Below are 20105 nucleotides of genomic sequence, written 5' to 3'. Positions count from 1 at the left end.
CTATGTACTGGAAGGTCTTGGTTATAAGACATAAGAAAAAAAATTAAGCTGAACATGCATTTGAGGCCTATGGCTATTACCTGGCATCTTTTTAAATTCCCTCCATACAAAAAAAAAAAAAAAGAGGAAAAAAAAAAGACTTCCCTGGCAGTCCAGTGGTTAATACTCGGCGCTTCCACTGAGGGGGCACGGGTTCGATCCCTGGTCAGGGAACTAAGATCCCACATGCTGCATGCGAAAAATAAAATAAAATAAAATTCCCCCCCCATACCAATTAAAATGGAATGCCTGCGGAGAGGGCCTGGGTATCAGTGTTGTTTTTAAATTTTCATGGATCCATCGTGCAGCAGTTTGGGAATCACTGAGCTAAGCGTTCCCTTCCAGCTTGTACTGCACCCCACACAGCAGACAGTTATCAGGTGGTAGAATACAGCTGACATCCGTTACTCTCCAGCAGCAGAAACATCCCCTTTGAACAAAGCTAAACCAAACAGCCTCTCCTCTCCTTCCTTAAGCTGCTTTGTTAGGAGCACCCACAGAAAATTAAACCTTCACCCAATGGCTCCTCTTAGCTCTCCCCTAGCAAATTAGAACAACTGCCAATTGCCCCCGATGAGATTAACTCTTCACAAAATGCACAGATCCAATTCAAGTTTATATCAGAAATAAATGAGAAATAAGGAAAAAAGTGTGTTTAAAATATTGTAAAAGTGTGGAACAGTGTAAGAAGCATTACTAGTTCATTCTAATTTTGTCAGAAAGTTAGAAAATACCATTAGAAGAGAAAGTCCAAACAAAGTGCCACGTGCTTCAAGGGAGTCACTCTATTTCCATAAATACCACACTGTTTCACTTTAACAATACTCGAGATGCTGGTCCCTTAATATTTTCAGAAAGAAAATACAATACAACCACAGACTAGTAAGCAAGATATCAGATTGAACCCTACGAAATTGCTGCTTTATAAGCCCAAATCAGTTGAACATCTGTCACTTCATATTGTCCAGTCTAAATTTAAAGCAATATACTGTCTGTACCGAAACAGAATTAGCTTTAAATAAAAACAAAAGTTCTGAGAGCTATGAACACAACATCACATGGCTGAGACAGTGACAAAGCTTTCTACTCTCGGCTTTCCACACTCCAAGGAGCAAATTCAGACGGAGATGAAACTGGAAGGGTGGGATGAAGAGGGAGGTGCTGCAGGAGGTGAACCTTTCCTTCCCGGCTCACACTTAGCACATTCAGTGCATAGATTTTTTTAAAGTCAGGCTCCATTTACGCACAGGACAGCAGACATCGCTCGCAGGAGTCTGCAAACTTGGTCACTCCCTGCACCCTGGAAGGCCTCCTTCTACTTCCTGCTTAGGCTCTGTGAGAAAGGATGCCTGCTGTCCTGACCACTGATCTTAAAATGTAACTGAGCTGGGACTTCCCTGGTGGCGCAGTGGTTAAGAATCCACCTGCCACTGCAGGGTACATGGGTTCAAGCCCTGGTCCAGGAAGATCTCACATGCCACGGAGCAACTAAGCCCATGTGCCACAACTGCTGAGCCTGCGCTCTAGAGCCCGCGAGCCACAACTACTGAGCCCGCAGGCCGCAACTACTGAAGTCCCCGCGCCTAGGGCCCGTGCTCCGCAACAAGAGAAGCCACCGCAGTGAGAAACCCCCTCGCCGCAAGTAGAGAAAGCCCGCGCTCAGCAATGAAGCCCCAACGCAGCCAAAAATAAAAATAAATCAATAAATTTATATATATATATATATATGACTGAGCTGAAGTGTCTGAAAAAGAAATAAAGTGGTTGAGAGGAGGAGGGAGTCTTAAGAGACAGGATTAAAGGAAAGAGAAAGGGTCCTTCACTCAGAAAGATGATGGTTACCTGAAACCACGAAATAGAAATAGTGTGGATACAGCGAGCATGTGTGTCCCCCGACAAACTGAACATACAACTACATCACTTAGATGACTGAAAATAGATCTAAGGTAAGTAAGAATATTTCTCTAGGCAGGATGTTGATCTATAGAAACAACCTCCGTGAGTCAGTAGTCGATTCTCACTACTGACAATGTTCATGTTCTACAGTCACTATGAATGTCAACTAGTGAATATTCACTGCTCCTGAGGGAAGTACAGGGCTAGGGTTCTGGCAGCCTTTGGTAACAACATCTTCACCATCTCAATACTTACATAACCTTGTTTTACGTATGTTTCTACTTAACCTTATGTAATCGCTGTTGTAAATTCATTAACATTGGCCTCACAGCCAGCAGCACTGTAACGCACACCTGAACCAAGCTTCCTCACCTACACACAGATTTTCTCCATAAGACACACGACAGTCTTCCTCAGCTAAGGAACACCAGACAGCACTTCAGCCCTCTTTAGGGGCCATTTTAAACTGCAAAATCACCCCCCAAAAAATACAAAAATGTGGGAAGCAAGGCACTAAGTTGACCACAGAGAGGGCATCTGTTCCCAGTATGAGAACAGGCACATGTTGTTTTCACCCCAGCTGGGAATACGCACGTCAGATGACAAAAAACTTTAAGAGACTATGTGCACACCCGCAGAAGACCAAGAAAGAGCCCCAAGTATTGATTTTTAGAATTACAAATAAATTTTAGCAAGTAGGCGAATTCGCAAACACAAAATCTACAAATATCCAGGATTAACTGTACATAAATGCTTGTAGGACAGATCTACAATAAAGGATAAAGGGAAACTAGGGTGTTTGCAGGGAGTCAACTCATCTTAGAAGCTGAAACAAAGAATGACGAATCTCTCCTGCAAACTACCCTTTGGGTAACAGTAAAGAGAGTGATGATTTCAGCCACAGTAAGAAATCTGCTCGAACTAATTAGATTCTGCAAGAAAGCCTGCACTGGGTAAACAAGCAGCAGAGGGCGCTCCGTGAGCTCAAAGACTGTCTGCTCTGGCTTTACCTGGCGTTCAGAGCAAACCATCCATCGTCAGGACCCACCATGGGGAACGGCCGCAGCTCTAGAAACTGCACACAAAGTCAGGAAACCTACAGTCCACTAGGCTATTAAGGAGCCTCTTAAGGAAAACTATCTGTGCCCTATGCATTTTATAATACGTAAAATCTCTGTGCCATATGACACGATCAACCTGCTTAGAGAGACTGTCATGCTGTCCGCCCCAGGTCAGAACACCTGTAACATTCAGGCACGAAGACAAGGGCAGGACTGGAAACTGGGAGATACATTCTCACTACTGACTGGGGTTGGAGATCAACAGCTGTCTTCAATCCAGGCTCAGCTGGCTTGAAGTTACCATCTTCCCCCAGCCCGGGCCCACCTCCCATGCTCTGAGCTGGGGAAGTTACCCTTTGAGATTTGAAGCCGGATGAGTTCTCCTTCTTCTCTGTCCCAACCAAGAACAAAGAAAGACAGGAATTAAGACACTGGTCTCGCTGGGAATGTCAGCAGGGACTGGGGGCGATTTCCCAAAATGAGTGAATATAATGTTTAAAACACTACTGCTTTGAGGAACCTGTGTTTGTAATGCCAGTCTGCTGACTTTACACAAAACAGAGCCCGCGTTCCACAATCCCTTTATTTGGTAAGAAGTTCGAAAAAATGCTCTAGGGATTTGAGGAACCTGAAGAGACCATCATGAGCTGTTTCTACAAACCAACAACTGGAGCCACTGATCCAAACAAAGCGTCACGGTTCATAAAAACCTCTCATTTAGTCCTCAAGTTAAACAGAAAAAGCAATGATCAAGTGTGAATGTAAAATGATGCAGCCACAGTGGAAGAGTATGGAAGTTCCTCAGAATGCTAAACATAAAATCAGCATATAATACAGCAATTCAACTTCCTGGGGATGTACTCAAAAGAACTGAAAGCACAGGCTTGAACACATATTTGAACACCCATGCTCACAGCAGCATTATTCACAATAGCCAAAAGGTAGAAACAACCCAAATGTCCACTGACAGATGAATGGATACACAAAACCTATAATGGAGTATTATTCAGCCTTAAAAAGGAATTAAATGCTGGCACCTGCGACAGCATGGATGAACCTTGAAGACACTGTGCTACATGACGTAAGCCAGGCACAAAGTGACAAACATTTATGATTCCACTTCTGTGAGGCACCTAGAGCGGTCAAATTCATAGAGAGAAGTAGAAGGGTGACGGCTGAGGGGAGAGGGGGTGGGGAGAGAGGTTCAGTTTGGGAAGATGAAAAAGTTCTGGAGGCGAACAGCGATGATGGCTGTCCAACAATGTGAACGTGCCTGATGTCACTGAACAGCGCACTTAAAAAGAGTTAAAATGGACAATTTGATGTTGTGTACAATTTACTACAATTTTTATAAAAAGCAGTGATCAAAAGTAATTTTACCAAAGCAGTTGAAAGGTAGATAAACGACAAGTCATTCTTACATATGTTACATCCCACAAGATCATTCAAAGTTACAACTGTGACTTAGCAGCCATTCCATTTCTAACACCCAACCTGATTTCTCCCCAGGACCAGGGATTAGCGGGGGGGGGGGGGGGGGGGGCGCATAAACCCCAAAGATCACAGGGGCTTTTCAGAGCTGCTGTGCAGTACAAGCTTTTCCCCTAAGGAACTAGCCCACCTGTAACCTGCTAAGCAGTGTCATATTTCTACTCCTAAAAAGGTTCCTAGATGTAAGGCTGTGCCTGAGGAAACTGGTCTTTCCCACGTTTCTGGAATTTCAGGTCACATCTACGGTATAATCCCAACAATAGCTGACTTCCTAAAGAACAATTCTCTTACCCTAATCAAGCCAGCAAATTAATGGCTTTGGGACATGTTTACATTCATCTAAGCAAATGTGCCAGGTTATATCAGATTTCCCAACGGCAACGCCAAGTGTCAGTGGGAAGAGGAAGAAAAACTGGTAGACAATGGCTCACCTGTGCAGCAAAGAGCGATCTGTTTGACTGAACCATCAGACCTAACGAAAGGTTTTCACAGTGCACTTCTGGTGAAATTTCCTATTTATTTATGGGAGCTAAGCATGATCTGGAGAGACAAGCACCTAGCTAATCTGTGGGAAGCTGAGTACCCATCTCCTAAGTAGTAGAAGGCGCAACAGAATAACAAAGATGATGATGAACGACAAGGAAGACCCCTGACTAGAGTGTACGGGCACCACTACCATTTCCACGTCACCCAGGAGGAAACCGGCTCAGATGCTGTAGCCAAACACAGACAGTGAGATGCCAGGTCCCTGGGTTCACAGACCCCCGAGATTCACAAGACTCTGCTCAAGAAAAGATGATGAGGGCTTCGCTGGTGGCGCAGTGGTTGAGAGTCCGCCTGCCAATGCAGGGGACGCGGGTTCGTGCCCCGGTCCGGGAAGATCCCACATGCCGCGGAGCGGCTGGGCCCGTGAGCCATGGCCGCTGAGCCTGCGCGTCCAGAGCCTGTGCTCCGCAACGGGAGAGGCCACAACACTGAGAGGCCCGCGTACCGCAAAAAAAATAAATAAATAAAATAAAGAAAAGATGATGACACATCTTCCATTTTGCCAGGAAAAGTTCTGCCAAGAAAGAGAAGGTCTAAATAAGTAGCAACTAGGTAAAAGAAGTGAAAAATGTCAATTTAAATTGTTTGGTTTTGGCTTTCAAGGACGATTTTAATTGTTTTTTAATAAAAAGTGTATACATTTAAGGTGTATAACATGTTGCTTTGATATAAATATACAGTGGGAAATAATTACTGTAGTAAAACCACTTAACATGTCCATTATGTAGTTGTCCTTTGTGTGTGTATCTGCTATCTCAGTAAATTTCAAGTATACAATACAGTCAAATGAAAATTCTTTAAAAAGTAAATAGGTACAAGAGATATCCAGGATCAAGTTTATAAAGAGCCCTTCAGCTCCTGACACTGGTGTATCTGTGGCAATTCCTTTGTAAAGACACCTGAAATCCTTACTCCTTTTATACTAGTTAAGACCAGGGTAATCTATGGAATAATTCTATGGGCATTTCTCAATACAAAAGCGCTGAAAACATCAAACCAGGTCTTATTAAAACTGCTATAATACATACTAAAGAAAAAAGGGAAATGTATTAAGAAAAAGACTTTGAATGAACGGTAACAAATTCTCCCCAAAATTACTAAAAACAATGAAAAATTTCAACTTTTATCCCAAACACCTATTTTCTTTAATGCTGTTATGAACAATCACAGCTCTGCAACACAGTGAGTGAGTCTGTGTGTAGCATGGGCTCCACTGACATTTCTCGTTAGTTAACATAACTACAATGAATATGATTAGATGGGTCACTTAAAAATATAAACATTCCCTTTCTCAAATACACTCTTTTCTCCTAGATTTAATTTTATAGATCCAATCACTGAAGCTTACTATTACATACAATTTTGTGTAAATAAAGGTTTTCATGAACAACAACAGCCTCCATAAATACCACTATGAGATTTAGGCATGAAAACAGTAAAAATCAACTTGATAACACGGGTGCTTATAGACTTCATTACAAATTTACTGCATACCATGCAGTGGACTGTGAGTGAAAGTTATCAAAATCAGCCCTGACCTGAGAGAAATCTTTTCATTATATTCTTGTAAGGTTTGCTTAAACAACAAAATTGGCTTGATGCAAATAGCAAGCCTCTGTAGTACGGTGTAAATGAGTACGGTCATTAAGAAAAAAATTTTTTTTCCCGGGTACAATGTGTTTTTCTTACTTTTTTACTGAAGTATACTTGATGTGCAATATTATATAAGTCACACGCGTACAATGTAGTGATTCACAATTTTTACTAGTTATAAAGTTTTTACTTTACAGAGAACTTCCCCAAAAGGCTTCTGATAGTTCAGGAAAGGTACACACTTTGGTTCCGAATGACACTTACCTTGCGGTAAATCATATGGCACATGGCTACTCTTAACCTCATCCCCGCACACTGAACATGATAGAAGTATAAGTGGTGCAGAATGGCCAAAACGAGCGTGCAGGCACTCAGCACTCCGGCATAGCCGTAGGCTTTGTACAAAGCAGCAGAATCAGTGGGATTGTAGTTTTCAAAATAACCAATAATTTTCCCCAAAATTATGGGCTGAACTACTCTGGTGCTCTCCTAAAAGTAAAGAAAAAAAGCCTTAATTAGAAATACAAGCCAAACCAGTTTTTCTTAACACAAACTTTGCTTTTATTATTACTTGTTAAAAAGGCATTTTGACAAAATGCAACATTCATGGTTAATCTAAAAGGAAAATCCACATATCCACTACCTTCTATAACACAAGCAGACAACAGATTTAACCTTAAGCAAAAATTTTACAAAGACAAAAAAGCCTTGGTGCATTGTGCTTCGTACACTGTGGATGCTCAGTAAATATTACAACCGGTGCTTTAGAAAACATTTGGCAAAATACCAAGTAAGTCTTAGCTGAAGATAAGCTGAGGAAGGGTAAGAAATTTGCTTCCATATGAACAAGCCCTGCTGGCAGCCTGCCCCTGCCCCCTGTACTCTCAACGTCCCAGCCCAACAGAAAGTCAAGATGGTTCATGTACAGGAGACATGCTCTTGCCATCATCTTCTGTTTTAAGAGCCTTTATGAAATGAGACACTGGCATAAACACATCCACTCTTTCCCAACCCAAACTCCACATGTCCAAAGATCAAGAAAATGGAGCCCAGCTTCTGAGGGAGCATCACAAAGAAACAAAAGCTTGGGAGGTTCGCAGGCTCTCAGCCCCAGGGGGCGCTGTGTGAATATGTCTCTACCCACTAGAAGCTGGGATGTTACTTGGAATCAAAAATTAAACAGGACAGAAGCCAAGCTAAAAAGTGATGTCATCCATGGTTCTCCATCCGCCATACACTGCAGCTGCTGGTTTGGAAGAAATGTTACCAATCATCTATTCCCCAAGGCCAAAATTAAAATCCTAAAACCAATAAGTTCAGAGGCATTGATGCTTACCTCCTGAGAAAGACTTAGTGAAAGCAATTTTCTTTCCCAAAACTAAAGGCACAACAGCAACACTTGCCCACCCTGCCAAATGGCTGCTCCACCCGGTAACCTACTTCCTCCCTCTACTCACCCCTCCAAAGTTACCCTTCTCCCCCATCAAGGAAAACCAAACACTCAACACAAATCCAAGTCACCAAAAGTAAACACCTCCGCCCTCCACATCCTTTCCTCCACAGACTTCTCAAAAGACAAAGTGCCAAAAGTTTGGAAATCTTTCTGGAACTCGGCTTTTCCTTTTAGGCAATCCCTCCTTACTGACACAGACATGGTAAACAAATGACAGGTTGAATTTGATAGCTCTCTTCTGTCCGTCTGAAGCTGAAGAACCCACACACAAGAGGAAGGGATGGAGACTCCAAAACTCCAAACGCGAAACAAAACTAACATGCAGGGCTTCCCTGGTGGCGCAGTGGTTGAGAGTCCGCCTGCCGATGCAGGGGATGCGGGTTCGTGCCCCGGTCCAGGAGGATCCCACATGCCGCGGAGCGGCTGGGCCCGTGAGCCATGGCCGCTGAGCCTGCGCGTCCGGAGCCTGTGCTCTGCAACGGGAGAGGCCACAGCAATGAGAGGCCCGCGTACCGCAAAAAAAAAAAAAACAAAAAAAACAAACAAACAAAAAAAAACTAACATGCATTTTGTGCTCAACCAACTAGTACCCAATCAGGACTGAAAGCTGTCCCCGTCTCTCAAATCGGTGTGACATCAAACCCCAACCCTCCTATCTTGCTCTACACACATGTTCACAGGCTGCACCAGCTGCCTCGCCTTCCATGACGTCACGGAAGGTTTCATCTACTACAGACAAGTAAGGCAACACTGTTTAGTTGAACAATCATGATGAGTAAAATCATCAGATCAGAACAAGATAATCAGCTCTCAAGGACACAAAGGCTCACTGTTACATTTTCAGCATGCCCCTTCATTCACCCCTAGAGGCATTAAGAGTTCATGGAAGAGTCCCTCATACAGTAGATGGTAAAACACACTGTTTAGAATTTACTGAGATGGAAATCTGGAGGCTTACACAGAGAAGCAAGAATGTCAAACTGTACACACGGGCAGTCCCAGCCCGGGTATGGCCAAGGGCAGCCCGGTGCTGCAACCTACAAACCTGGGACTCTCCACCAGTAGCCCAGTGGTAACACTTGCCGTCCCAAACTTACCTAAAACTTATAATTATCTTTGGGAATCACCGTTCCCTGTTACTCAGCTCTCCGTTTGAGCCTAATGTCAGAAACCCACCAAAGAGAATACCGACAGATGCAACAAATTCAGCAAAAAAGAGTACAAAATAAAGGCAGATCACTACTGCCTAAGCGTCATGATTTTTTCACCGAGACCGTCTTTAATAACTCAATTGAGCAAACAGTCTCATTAAGGAGTAATGCCAGGGACTTTCCTGGTGGTCCAGTGGTAAAGAATCCGCCTTACAATGCAGGGGGCACAGGTTCAATCCCTGGTTAGGGAACTAAGATCCCACATGCCGCGGGGCAACTAAGCCCACGTGCCACAACTACTGAGCTCGTGCACCTCAACTAGAGGTCGTGTGCTCTGGAACCCGCACGCCACAACTACAAAGCCCACGCACCCTGGAGCCTGTGCTCCACAACTAGAGAAAACCCGTACGCCACAACTAGAGAGAAGCCCACACACCACAACGAAGATCCCACATGCCGCAACTAAGACCCGATGCAGCAAAAATATTAAATGAATTAAATAAATAAATAAATCTTTAAAAAAAAAAAAAAAAAAGAGTAATGCCAGTCCATGGCCCAAAGCTTCCAAACTGCTGTCTGTTCCTGAGCCTAACCCTCAACTAGTGAGAAATAAAACTGAAACAATATTCATCATCAAACCTGAAACTAACCAAATGAAAACTTTCTGGATAAGCAGGAACAAGGTCAAAAATTGCTCCAATAAACCCTTCATCTTTGGCACCAACTTATGACCCAGTGAATATTCTTTCCACGAACCAACTGAGAATACAGTTCTTATTCCTTCACAAGAATTCTTCACAACTGCAAAACCATAAAGGAATTTTAAAACAACCCAATATAATACGACAAAGTCCCATTGTTCGACGTTTCACAAGACTCTCTCGGGCAAATATTTCTGGGTGGAGTCCTTCGTATTCAGCCTCCTGAAAGCACCTCACATTTAACCCCACCTCTTACTTCTTAGGGGTATTTCTTACACAGTTTGATGGTAGAACTTCCCCAGTAGGTAGTTTCTCCTCCATGTTTCCCCATGTTCTTTCTTTCTAGTTTCTCCTCCATGTTTCCCCATGTTCTTTCTTTCTCTTTCTTCCTTCCTTTCTTTCTTTCTTTCCTTATTTACTTACATATTTATTTATTTATTTTATTCGGCTGCACCAGGTCTTAGTTGTGGCATGAGGGATCTAGTTCCCTGACCAGGGATCGAACCCGGGCCCCCCCCCGCACTGGGGGTACGGAGTCTTAGCCACTGGACCAGCAGGGAAGTCCCTCCCCCATGTACTTTAAATATTTCTTGCCCAACTCCGTCATCTCTGAGTCATGAGGGGAAAAAAAAAAATTACAGGAAATAGAAACCATCTAACACACAAAGAAACAAATGAGTGAGCTTGGGGGAAAATGAATAGGCAGTTAATTTTTAGAAACTGGGGAAGAAGTGACCAAGTTAGAGTTGAGAAAGATACAGAGGCTAAGGAGGAAAAGCAGTGGATCTGGAGAAATAATCACCACCAGGATTCTGTATCTGTCTTCACTCCTCTTTTCCACAGTGGCCTTCGTTGTGACTGCATCACCTCGAGGAGTTAAGAGCCCTCACAGGCCTCAGGCCCAGCCTCCAGGAACTGGTTTAGGTTCAAGAGATGAGGGATGGAGCCTTAAATTCCCTCTCCCTGGAAGATTCTGGATGCAGACACTAACCTCACGTAAACATCTGCTGTCTTCCTCTCCCGCATCACCATGGCATCTGAGTCTGGAGGGGCTACAGACCTGCTCTGAATGACTTACAAGTACCACCAAGGGTTTTAATCAGAATTCCATGAGACATATCGTACTTCCAAGGAAAACCTATATGAACACAAGTCCTGAGGTTCCAGCTAAACGGGGGGAGGGGGGAGCCTTATGAGGGGTTACTAGGAAAAGCAGAGTAAACAAGTTAAGAAAGGTAGAGTTGGATTCCTTATGCAAACCCAATCTTCATTGAAAAGATTCTTTTGTGATTTAGAGCCAACCTTCTCTTCCAGGTACAGAGAAGGAGAAGCCCTTACAAATGGAGTTATCAATGTAAATGTCCCTGTGTCTATTTCTCAAAAAACAGTCAGCTCAAAATAATCTTCACTCCAGAAATTCATATTCTAGGGTGGTGCATTCTGCTACCTTTCAACATTATTCTGTTTTTCTATTTTTGAAATGTCCTTTAAAATCTTCAGCGGGGGGGGGGGGGGGGACGGGACAAAAAAACACACTGCAGGAAGCAGCTGAAAGAGGAGCACAGAGCTGTTTTCAGAAAAAAAAGTTGTTCTCATAAAGTCTTGGCTCTGTGAGCCTTCACTGGAAGCTGTGGCAGGAGAGGAAGCCTCAGGACAGAATGCAAAGAACACTGGCCTAGGAGTCAGAACGCTGTGCTTCAGAACCCAGGTCTGCCACCTGCAAGTCACATGACCCCCTAAGCCCATCATGTGCCCTCCTGCACCTCCAGGGCCTTGTCTGTGGAAATACTTGCCTTGTCTACCTCAGAGGAATCCTGGGACAGCTAAATGCAATCAACAAACAGCTCAAAGTGCTCTGAAACCAGCCTAAAAACAAGTGCAAGCTATGATCACTTTATTATCCAGAAGTTCTGGGAAGAGACCTGTTCTATTCTGAATGGCAGAGGCTGGTTTCACAAAGGGTTGGAAAACTCATTGCTTCTTACAGGCGATCATAGCAGAACAAGCACTCTTGAGAAGTCATTCATAAAATCCAACTTTTCTGGAAAGTAATAAAAAGTTTCGGTTCTAAGCAGATTTTTAAAATTTGAACCATTATAAATGCAGTCTTGTAAAAATGAGTCACATACTTGCCTGACTTCTTAAAAAACGACGGGTTGAGAAGGGTGGGGGGATGAGTGAAATAGGTGAAGGAGATTAAAAGGTACAGTCTTACAGTTAAAATATAAATAAGGCAAGAGAATGTAACATAGAGCACAGGAAATATAGTCAATAATATTGAAAAACTTTCTATGGTGACAGAGGGTAACTAGACTTATGGGGGTGATCATTCTGTAATGTATAGAAATATTTAATCACTACGTTGTATACCTGAAACGAATATAATATTGTAAGTCAATCGTGCTCCAATTTTTTTAAAACTTTTGTTATAATAAAAACTTACATATGTTTTAAAAAAAAGGAAAGAAAATTGATTGAAAAGCATCACCCTCATTTATGACTCAAGGTCATCACTATGGGTATTACTGATATCTAATGGCTAATGTATACACTCAAGAACCAGCAGGGTGCACACAGCAGTTCTGCTCTGCAGGTTCCCCCATATCCTTTGCTCAATGCTCCCTCTACCTCTCCCTTGCTGTGTGGCCCTCAGTGGCTGCTCATGGCCCACAGTATCTTTACCACCAGGAGCCATCCTCAGTCTTCTGGGTTGAGTGGAAGTGAGAGACATGTGGAAGGAAGTGTTGGGAAACAGATGCAAAGGCCCAGTACAGCTCTCAGGGAAGCGGAGGGTTCTGCTTCCTTCCAATCCATCAGATGAGTTCCAAGGTAGGTTGAAACAAACATGTGCCTCCCTACAGGCTCCACCTGGACCAGAGACAATAGCAAAAGTGGCCTCAGAAAAAGGCCAAATGAGGCCTTTCTAAGGGTAAGGTGGGGGCCATTGCTAAGGGTCCCGGGAACAATACATAACCCCTCTCAGGGGAAGGGACTGGGCGAACCCACACTTGCTCTTTGAGGTCACCCCACTTACACACCAGCAAGCAGGCAGAGACCTCATCTCTCAGGGAGAAGGCCCCCGATGACCTGGGGAGGCAGCCTCTGTGTCTCTGGCCCAGGCAAAGACTTCAGGCTCCTCCTCTCCAACCTGAGGGCCCTGGGCAGGCAGAGACCCGTCCTCCCCACCTGCGGTCCCCAGGAAGGTGCACACAGGAGCCAGGCATGCTGCGAACTCGCTGGTCGTTCTGTTCTAGTTAGGGGTGGCCTGCAAGAGCTCCATGTTCAACGTCAGTCTGGTACTTGTTTCTCCAAGCATTATGATCACTCCTCAATTATCAGAGGACAGAGGTTTTCATACTTCAAAATCCTAATCCCGAAAGCCTCGCCCTGGGCTGGAATCACCTGACTCTTCCCGCTGGTGCTGCCGCCGGTAGTGCCGGGGGAGGCCCCGCCTGCACTGTGGGTGGTCACAGCACACTCCATGGGAATCATGGGTGATCCACGAGGCACTCTGTGCACCAGAGGAATTAAAAGAGGGCTGGAGGTCACAAAGGAAGAAACATCTGCGTTTTAGAGAATCCAGGACGGAGTACTGAGTATACATCTTCCACTATCTAAAATACGAAGACCAGGGACTTCCCCGGTGGCGCAGTGGTTAAGACTCTGCGTTCCCCATGCAGGGGGCCCAGGTTCGATCTCTGGTCAGGGAACTAGATCCCACATGCATGCCCCCAAAAAGAGTTCGCATGCCAGTGGTTAAGAATCCACCTGCCAGTGCAGGGGACTCGGGTTCGAGCCCTGGTCTGGGAAGATCCCCACAGGCCACGGAGCAACTCAGCCCGTGCGCCACAACTACTGAGCCTGCGCTCTACAGCCCGCGAGCCACAACTACTGAGTCCATGTGCCACAACTACTGAAGCCCGAGCACCTAGAGGCTGTGCTCCGCAAGAAAAGCCATGACAAGGAGAGGCCCCCGCACCGCAACAAAAGAGTAGCCCCCGCTCTCCGCAACTAGAGAAAGCCCGCATGCAGCAATGAAGACCCAACGCAGCCAAAAATAAATAAATAAATTTGTTGGGGGTGGGGGGGAAGAGTTCGCATGCCACAACTAAGGAGCTCACCTGCCACAACCAAATAAATAAATAAATATTTTTTAAAATAAAATAAAATACAAAGACCAGCAAGCAGCGTAGACGATCACAAAATGGGAAGTTGCTTCATAAAATCAATTATTTAACTAACATTTATTGCATCTAACTCAGTAGTTTTAATCACTGAAAACCCAAAACAGCACCAGAAAATGAGTTTTTAAATGGAACAGATCCTTATTAGCTCTGTCATAAGGAATGATTTTTAACTTCTCCAAAACAGCAGTATGTCAAAAGGCAGGTCTAGGAAAACAGGAATATTTGTGTTGGATTTCAGGCTTCGTTTGACTGCCAATAAAATTCGATGTTTACTTCTCCTTGATCTTTAATGGCCCTCAACTCCCTGAACTCCACTGCATCAGAACTAAGAGTTCTGCAAGTTATTATCCTAAGGACACAAATTTAGAATGAGCACCGTATGCCCGTCACAACAATCACCTAGGGAAGAGAGACCACTGTCTAGTTTTACACTGTAAACCACCATGAGTTCTGCCACTTATTATCCTAACCAGTCCAGCTGGTCCTACCCAGCTATCACTCTAAGACCTCAGGCCCGGGACACGCCTGTGTGTGGGAAAGTGTATTCAGACAACAGAACAGGAGAACTGCTCCACACCCCAGTAACCGACCTGGGATTCTCATTCTCGCTGAGCAAATGCAACCGCATATTCACAGGGATGGAAGTTCTCAGCGAGCTCTCAGCAAGCAACTGGGCATCTTACTAAAAAACAACACGGAACACTCCACCTGTGCCCAGATTATCAATGTCCCACCGTAGCCACCATCCAAGACCTACTACCTTCCCCCTGGTCCATCTCAGGGAGCCCATCTGGAATGGTTTCGTAAAAGTGTGGATGGTTGTTTAGAACTTGGGTCACCGGAACAGTCACAACCTCATCCACTTACAGCCCGGTAACGAGTGAAAGGTGGTTTCCTAAAGGGCCTCTCCTGGTCCATCTAAATACAGCATGACACTGCTGCTAGTGTCAAAGCCCTAGTAACTTCTTCACCCAGGAGATGTGGTCACCTTGACTCCGCCTTCATTTATGTTCCCATCTGGCTTCCTGCTCCAGGAAGTCCTTAGCATCCTATTTATTATCCTTAAACCAAGTTCAGGATGCATGTGTCTGAGACCATGAAAACAAAGCTCTCAAGACAAGCCCTCCTGACCCTGGACAAGCTCAGTCATTGAGACAGACATTCTCTTAAGTCAGAGCGTCCGAGATGGAACCTCAGTCTGTCCTTTATGTTTCGTGTGACCACAGGCACACTGTGTAACTACTTAGCACTCTGTATCTTCTTCTCTAAAATGGGGGTAATATAATACCTATGACTTTGTTGACTCAGCCAAAGAAATAATACTAATATCACATATAAAGTGCTTACAGCAGTTCTGATACATAGTATTTTTCAAGAACTTAATATTTTTATTACCACACTAATAGTACTGCAGTCGCCACCACCAGTGCTACTGAGTAGGAGCCCCTGTTACCGCTACTAGTACTTCTAGTACTACTACTGAGATGAGCCCGCACGTTTGCCAGGTCTTCTACTCCCCCCTTTTCTGCCATGACTGCCCAACAACCAACCTCCTGAAAGAGGGGCCAGTGCTCTACCAGTTGCACCTTACGCAGCCCCCAGGCCTGGTTTTCCTGGACCCCTAGCAGTAAGTATTACCGGGGCTGGACAACTTTGGAATCAAAGCTCCCAGCACCCCAGTGCGGCCGATTCCCTCTCAGGAAGAACCCCAGTTCCTGTGGCCTCTCCCTCTGTGTCTGCTTCTCCCATAAGCTGCCACAGCAAAGACCTGGAGCTCATGTTAGGATGCGATCCATCTAAAGTTTAGTGACCCCACCCAAGGGACCAACAGTGCAGGACAGCATGAAAAACCTGCAGCTCGCTTCAAACCCAGCCACATGGGCCACGCTTTGAGACCCACCTGCCTTCACCTTCTTCAGCATCTCGTACCAAAGAGGAACTAGAGAACCACGGACAGCACAGAAAGACCTGCTCCAGGACACGATCCAACACTAAACCCTGAGGCCACTCATCTCTGCTCACCCCGAACCAGGCACCTGGCATGAGCTCCAGGCACACCCCGAAGCCCCAAGGTTTCCGGACAAGCAGAATTCATGAGCGCTTGCTCTGTGAGGTCAGGAAATCCTACACACACAGTCCACACCAGCTTGCTGCCTGTATTTCAAACAGAGACTTACTGTGACTATGCAGAAACACCATCATTGGGACAGCTGTACACAGGTCAAAGAAGGGCTGGGACAGACTGAGGGGCTCCTGCACCCTCTCCAACCCCTGAGGAAATCGCATGGGTTTGCATCTCCACCCTGCCCTTCACAAGGCCACGGCAGTATCTAGGTGGTCAGTGCTCTCTCAAAGATGGAACACGGCCCCATACAGATGTCCCCACCCTCTGGCACAATGGCCAAGCCAGCTTTGTCATCAACAAGAACTCAATCTCCCAGGACCATCCAGTCACCTGTGAGGTGACAGAATTCTCTGGTTTCTCCAGTTGTGTGGGGCAGACTTCACCTACCCAGCTGCCCACTGCCCGCAGTGCCCTTCAGGACAACAAAGCCTTTTAAACAAGAGCCACACAATAAAAAAATGGGTGGAAGACCTAAATAAACATTCCTCCAAAAAAGACATACAGATGGCCCACAAACACATTTTAAAATGCTCAACATCACTAATTATTACAGAAATACAAGTCAAAACTACAGTGAGATTTATCACCTCACACCAGTCAGAAAAGCCATCATCAAAAAACCTATAAACAATAAATGCTGGAGAGGGTGTGGAGAAAGGGAACCCTCTTGCACTGTTGGTGGGAATGTAATTTGGTACAGTCGCTATGGAGAACAGTATGGAGGTTCCTCAAAAAACTAAAAATAGAGCTACCATGTGACCCAGCAATCCCACTCCTGGTCATATACCCGCAGAAAACCATAATTACAAAAGATACATGCACCCCAATGTTCATTGCAGCACTATTCACAATAGCCAGGACATAGAAGCAACTTAAGTGTCCGTCGACAGACGAATGGATAAAGAAGGTGTGGCACATATATACAATGGAATAGTACTCAGCCATAGAAAGGAACGAAATTGTGCCATTTGCAGAGACGTGGAGAGACCAAGAGATTGTCATACAGAGTGAAGTAAGTCAGAAAGAGAAAAACAAATATCATATAATATTGCATACATGTGGAATCTAGAAAAATGGTACGGATGAACTTACTTACAAAGCAGAAATTGAGACACAAGGTACAGAACAAACTTATGGACACCAAGGAGGGAATTGGGGGCGGGGGGGAGGCAGGATAAATTGGGACTGACATATACACCCTACTATGCAAAAAAGAGATAACTAATGAGAACCTACTGTACAGCACAGGGAACTCTACTCAATGCTCTGTGGTGACCTAAACGGGAAGGAAATCTAAAAAAGAGGGGATATATGTATACATTAACTGATTCACTTTGCTGTACAGAAGAAATAACACAGCATTGTAAAGAAACTATACTCCAATAAAAATTTAAAAAAAGAGCCACACCTGCCACCTACAAACCACCTAGCAGACCCATCTCACCCCCAATAAAAACATATTTATGACAACTCACCTTCTCCACCTAAAACAACTCTTTCATAGCAACTGCATCTTCTATCCCTCCTGCTCTCACACACTCACAGGCTGGCCCTGTCCCTACGGCAGCACTAAGGTACCACAGAGAGCACGAGCCACCCAAGTGGATTTGCAGCAGACCTCCAGCAGGCTGCAGCCAGAATAGGCAGGCCAACTGGCACTGTGCCCCCAGGGAGAACTGTCTCACTAGGGGATCTTAACCCAGAACCTTCTGGGTCATGGTGGTCACTGACCTCACAGCTTTCTGCCTTAGGTTCTCCCCTGCACATCCCCCTCCTACACCCTCTGCAAACTACCAAGGCTCTGCTTTCAACCAGCAATCCACTCCCACAGCCAGGGACCAAAACCAGAACGTGTGGTGCACAGAACTCGTGGTGAAGCTGGAGCTCCTCCCCGTGGGGGGCTTTGGCTCTCAGTGTCCGGCCCGCTGGGAAGGGCCAGCCCAGCGAAGGGTGTGCTCTTCCGAGCTCTGGGCAGCTCCAACCCAGATGCAGGGCCACGGGTTCTGTTCCGCTGGAAGGGGGAAGGTGAAGATACCTTCTTAGGAAAGCATTTATCAGATGTGACCTGGTCAAGTTAACAGTTATTTGTTGAACGTCTGTAAAATGTCTTATGTTGCTGTGGGCTCAGGTCCAAGTTTACTTTCTCCAAACCCCAGGGCACATCTTCTTTGAGGTTTTGCTGGATTTTCTTTTGGTCAAGGATCACTTTCAGCAGTTATACTGAGCACCGAGAACATCGTAACATAATGTCTTTCCTTTTCAGCACCATCCCTCCACGACACTATGTTTTTAATCAGTTAAAAGAAAAATAGTAACCCCCTGGAGGTCCACTCCTTTTAAGGACCTGTCCATTCTAAAGCTAAATACAACCGCTGGGCTACATGTTTCCTAGACAAGGTTTATCCTCGGACCTTAAACGACTGGCCTCTCCCCACCCGTCGCATCCATCTCATTACTGAGCCACATACACCGAAAAGCAATGCGCTGTATGTAACAGCTTTTACCTCAATTAACGTAAAAATTCCCAAAACTAAATAGGATTTCCAGTAACACTTTATGATTGCTTTCGTTAAAGAGGGCTCCCGTGCATCCTTCTCCGCTCTCAACACTTCTCGATCCCAGTACCTGCAATGAGAAACCAAGCACAGTAAAGAACAGCCCTGGCACGGGTAAAACAGGGGAGGTGGCAGAGTGGAAGACAGGCCTTCACTACAGGGCACTCTGTGGCTGTCCCATCAATGCTGGTTAACTGCTTGCAGGGCTCCGGAAAGAGGAGGGTGCAGACCCTGAAGGACCAGAAAAACAGGCTCTGAGGGGAACAGTCACAGTCTCGGAAACAAGTTACTTCCAAGCTTTGCTGTATGCACAGCACCATGAGTAGCTCAAGAGGGCAGACAGCCTCCTCCAGGGACACCACCTCCGGGGACAGAGCTCAGCATCCAGGGCCTTGGCAACTGGCTCCCTCCCCTTCCACAAACGCACAGAAAACACAGGAAACATGGGTCCCCCCGGCCTCCAAAGTGGGCTAAGCCCAGGGTCAGCCCCAGGCGGGTGAGCGTGCAATGTCATGGGCGAGGAGGCTGCAGAAGAACCCAGAGGAAGGTAAAACCCACTCCAAACCACTAGCCACATGTAGAAGCTCTCACCCTTCCTTCCCCTTCCCCTCACTGCCTGCTACTTACCCCTGCAGCTCTTCCCCGAGGTGCTTGGAGCGATCTTCCGGAAGCACTGAGTACATGTCATCTTCTTCTAATCTGCGTTTGTGACCGATTTTAAACAAGGGGTTTAGCCACCTGTTAAAAATTAAAGGAGAGTGACATATATCCAAACTACACATCTGTCTAATTAGAATCCCACATCGACGGCCTTTGTTTTTAAAAAAAAATTAAAAATTAAAAAAAGAGGCCTACAGAAATAGGTCTACATTTTAAATATATAGAGATATGGGGGAAGAAAATTAGATGCGTGTTTTTACACACACACACACACACACACACACACACACACACACACTCTCTCTCTCTCTCTCTCTCTCTCTCAACTCTATACGCTGAGAGGCCCTGGAAGAAGTGACACACTGGTAGCAAGGAGCATTCAAGTCTCCAGATCTTGGTGTTTTGTTTTTTTAACATACACAGTAATAATTTTTTTTATTCTTCTAATGAAAACTTTTAAGGGTCAACTCTCAGCAGCTTTCAAAAACACAGTATAATTAACCACAGTCACTATGCTGGACATTACATCTCCATGACTTATTTCTTTTATAACTGAAGTTTGTGCCTTTTGGTCCCCTTCACCCAGATCTCGGCTTTTTAATATCCTTCCTAAGAGGAACCAGCGCTCCTTGAAGCAATGGCTGATT

General features: G+C 45.1%; 1 protein-coding gene across 1 annotated transcript in view; it reads right to left on the bottom strand.

Annotated features, from left to right (window-relative positions):
* ABCC4 (ATP binding cassette subfamily C member 4 (PEL blood group)) overlaps positions 1-20105 on the bottom strand; it is a 217450-nt gene that overhangs the window by 153604 nt on the left and 43741 nt on the right. The window contains exons 2-4 of the mRNA XM_022576930.3: positions 19426-19536; positions 18748-18868; positions 6891-7115 (exon numbers count right to left, since the gene is read on the bottom strand). Coding sequence (XP_022432638.1) covers positions 6891-7115; positions 18748-18868; positions 19426-19536 — 457 coding nt within the window. The remainder of the gene's footprint in view (positions 1-6890; positions 7116-18747; positions 18869-19425; positions 19537-20105) is intronic.

Source organism: Delphinapterus leucas, chromosome 18 (assembly GCF_059928025.1).
Source record: "Delphinapterus leucas isolate spDelLeu-1000000601 "Yukka" chromosome 18, BTC_Dleu_Yukka2, whole genome shotgun sequence".
NCBI classification, from domain to species: Eukaryota; Metazoa; Chordata; class Mammalia; order Artiodactyla; family Monodontidae; genus Delphinapterus; species Delphinapterus leucas.
The sequence above is the reverse complement of the archived record's forward strand: the minus strand, read 5'-3'. Positions and strand labels throughout refer to the sequence as shown.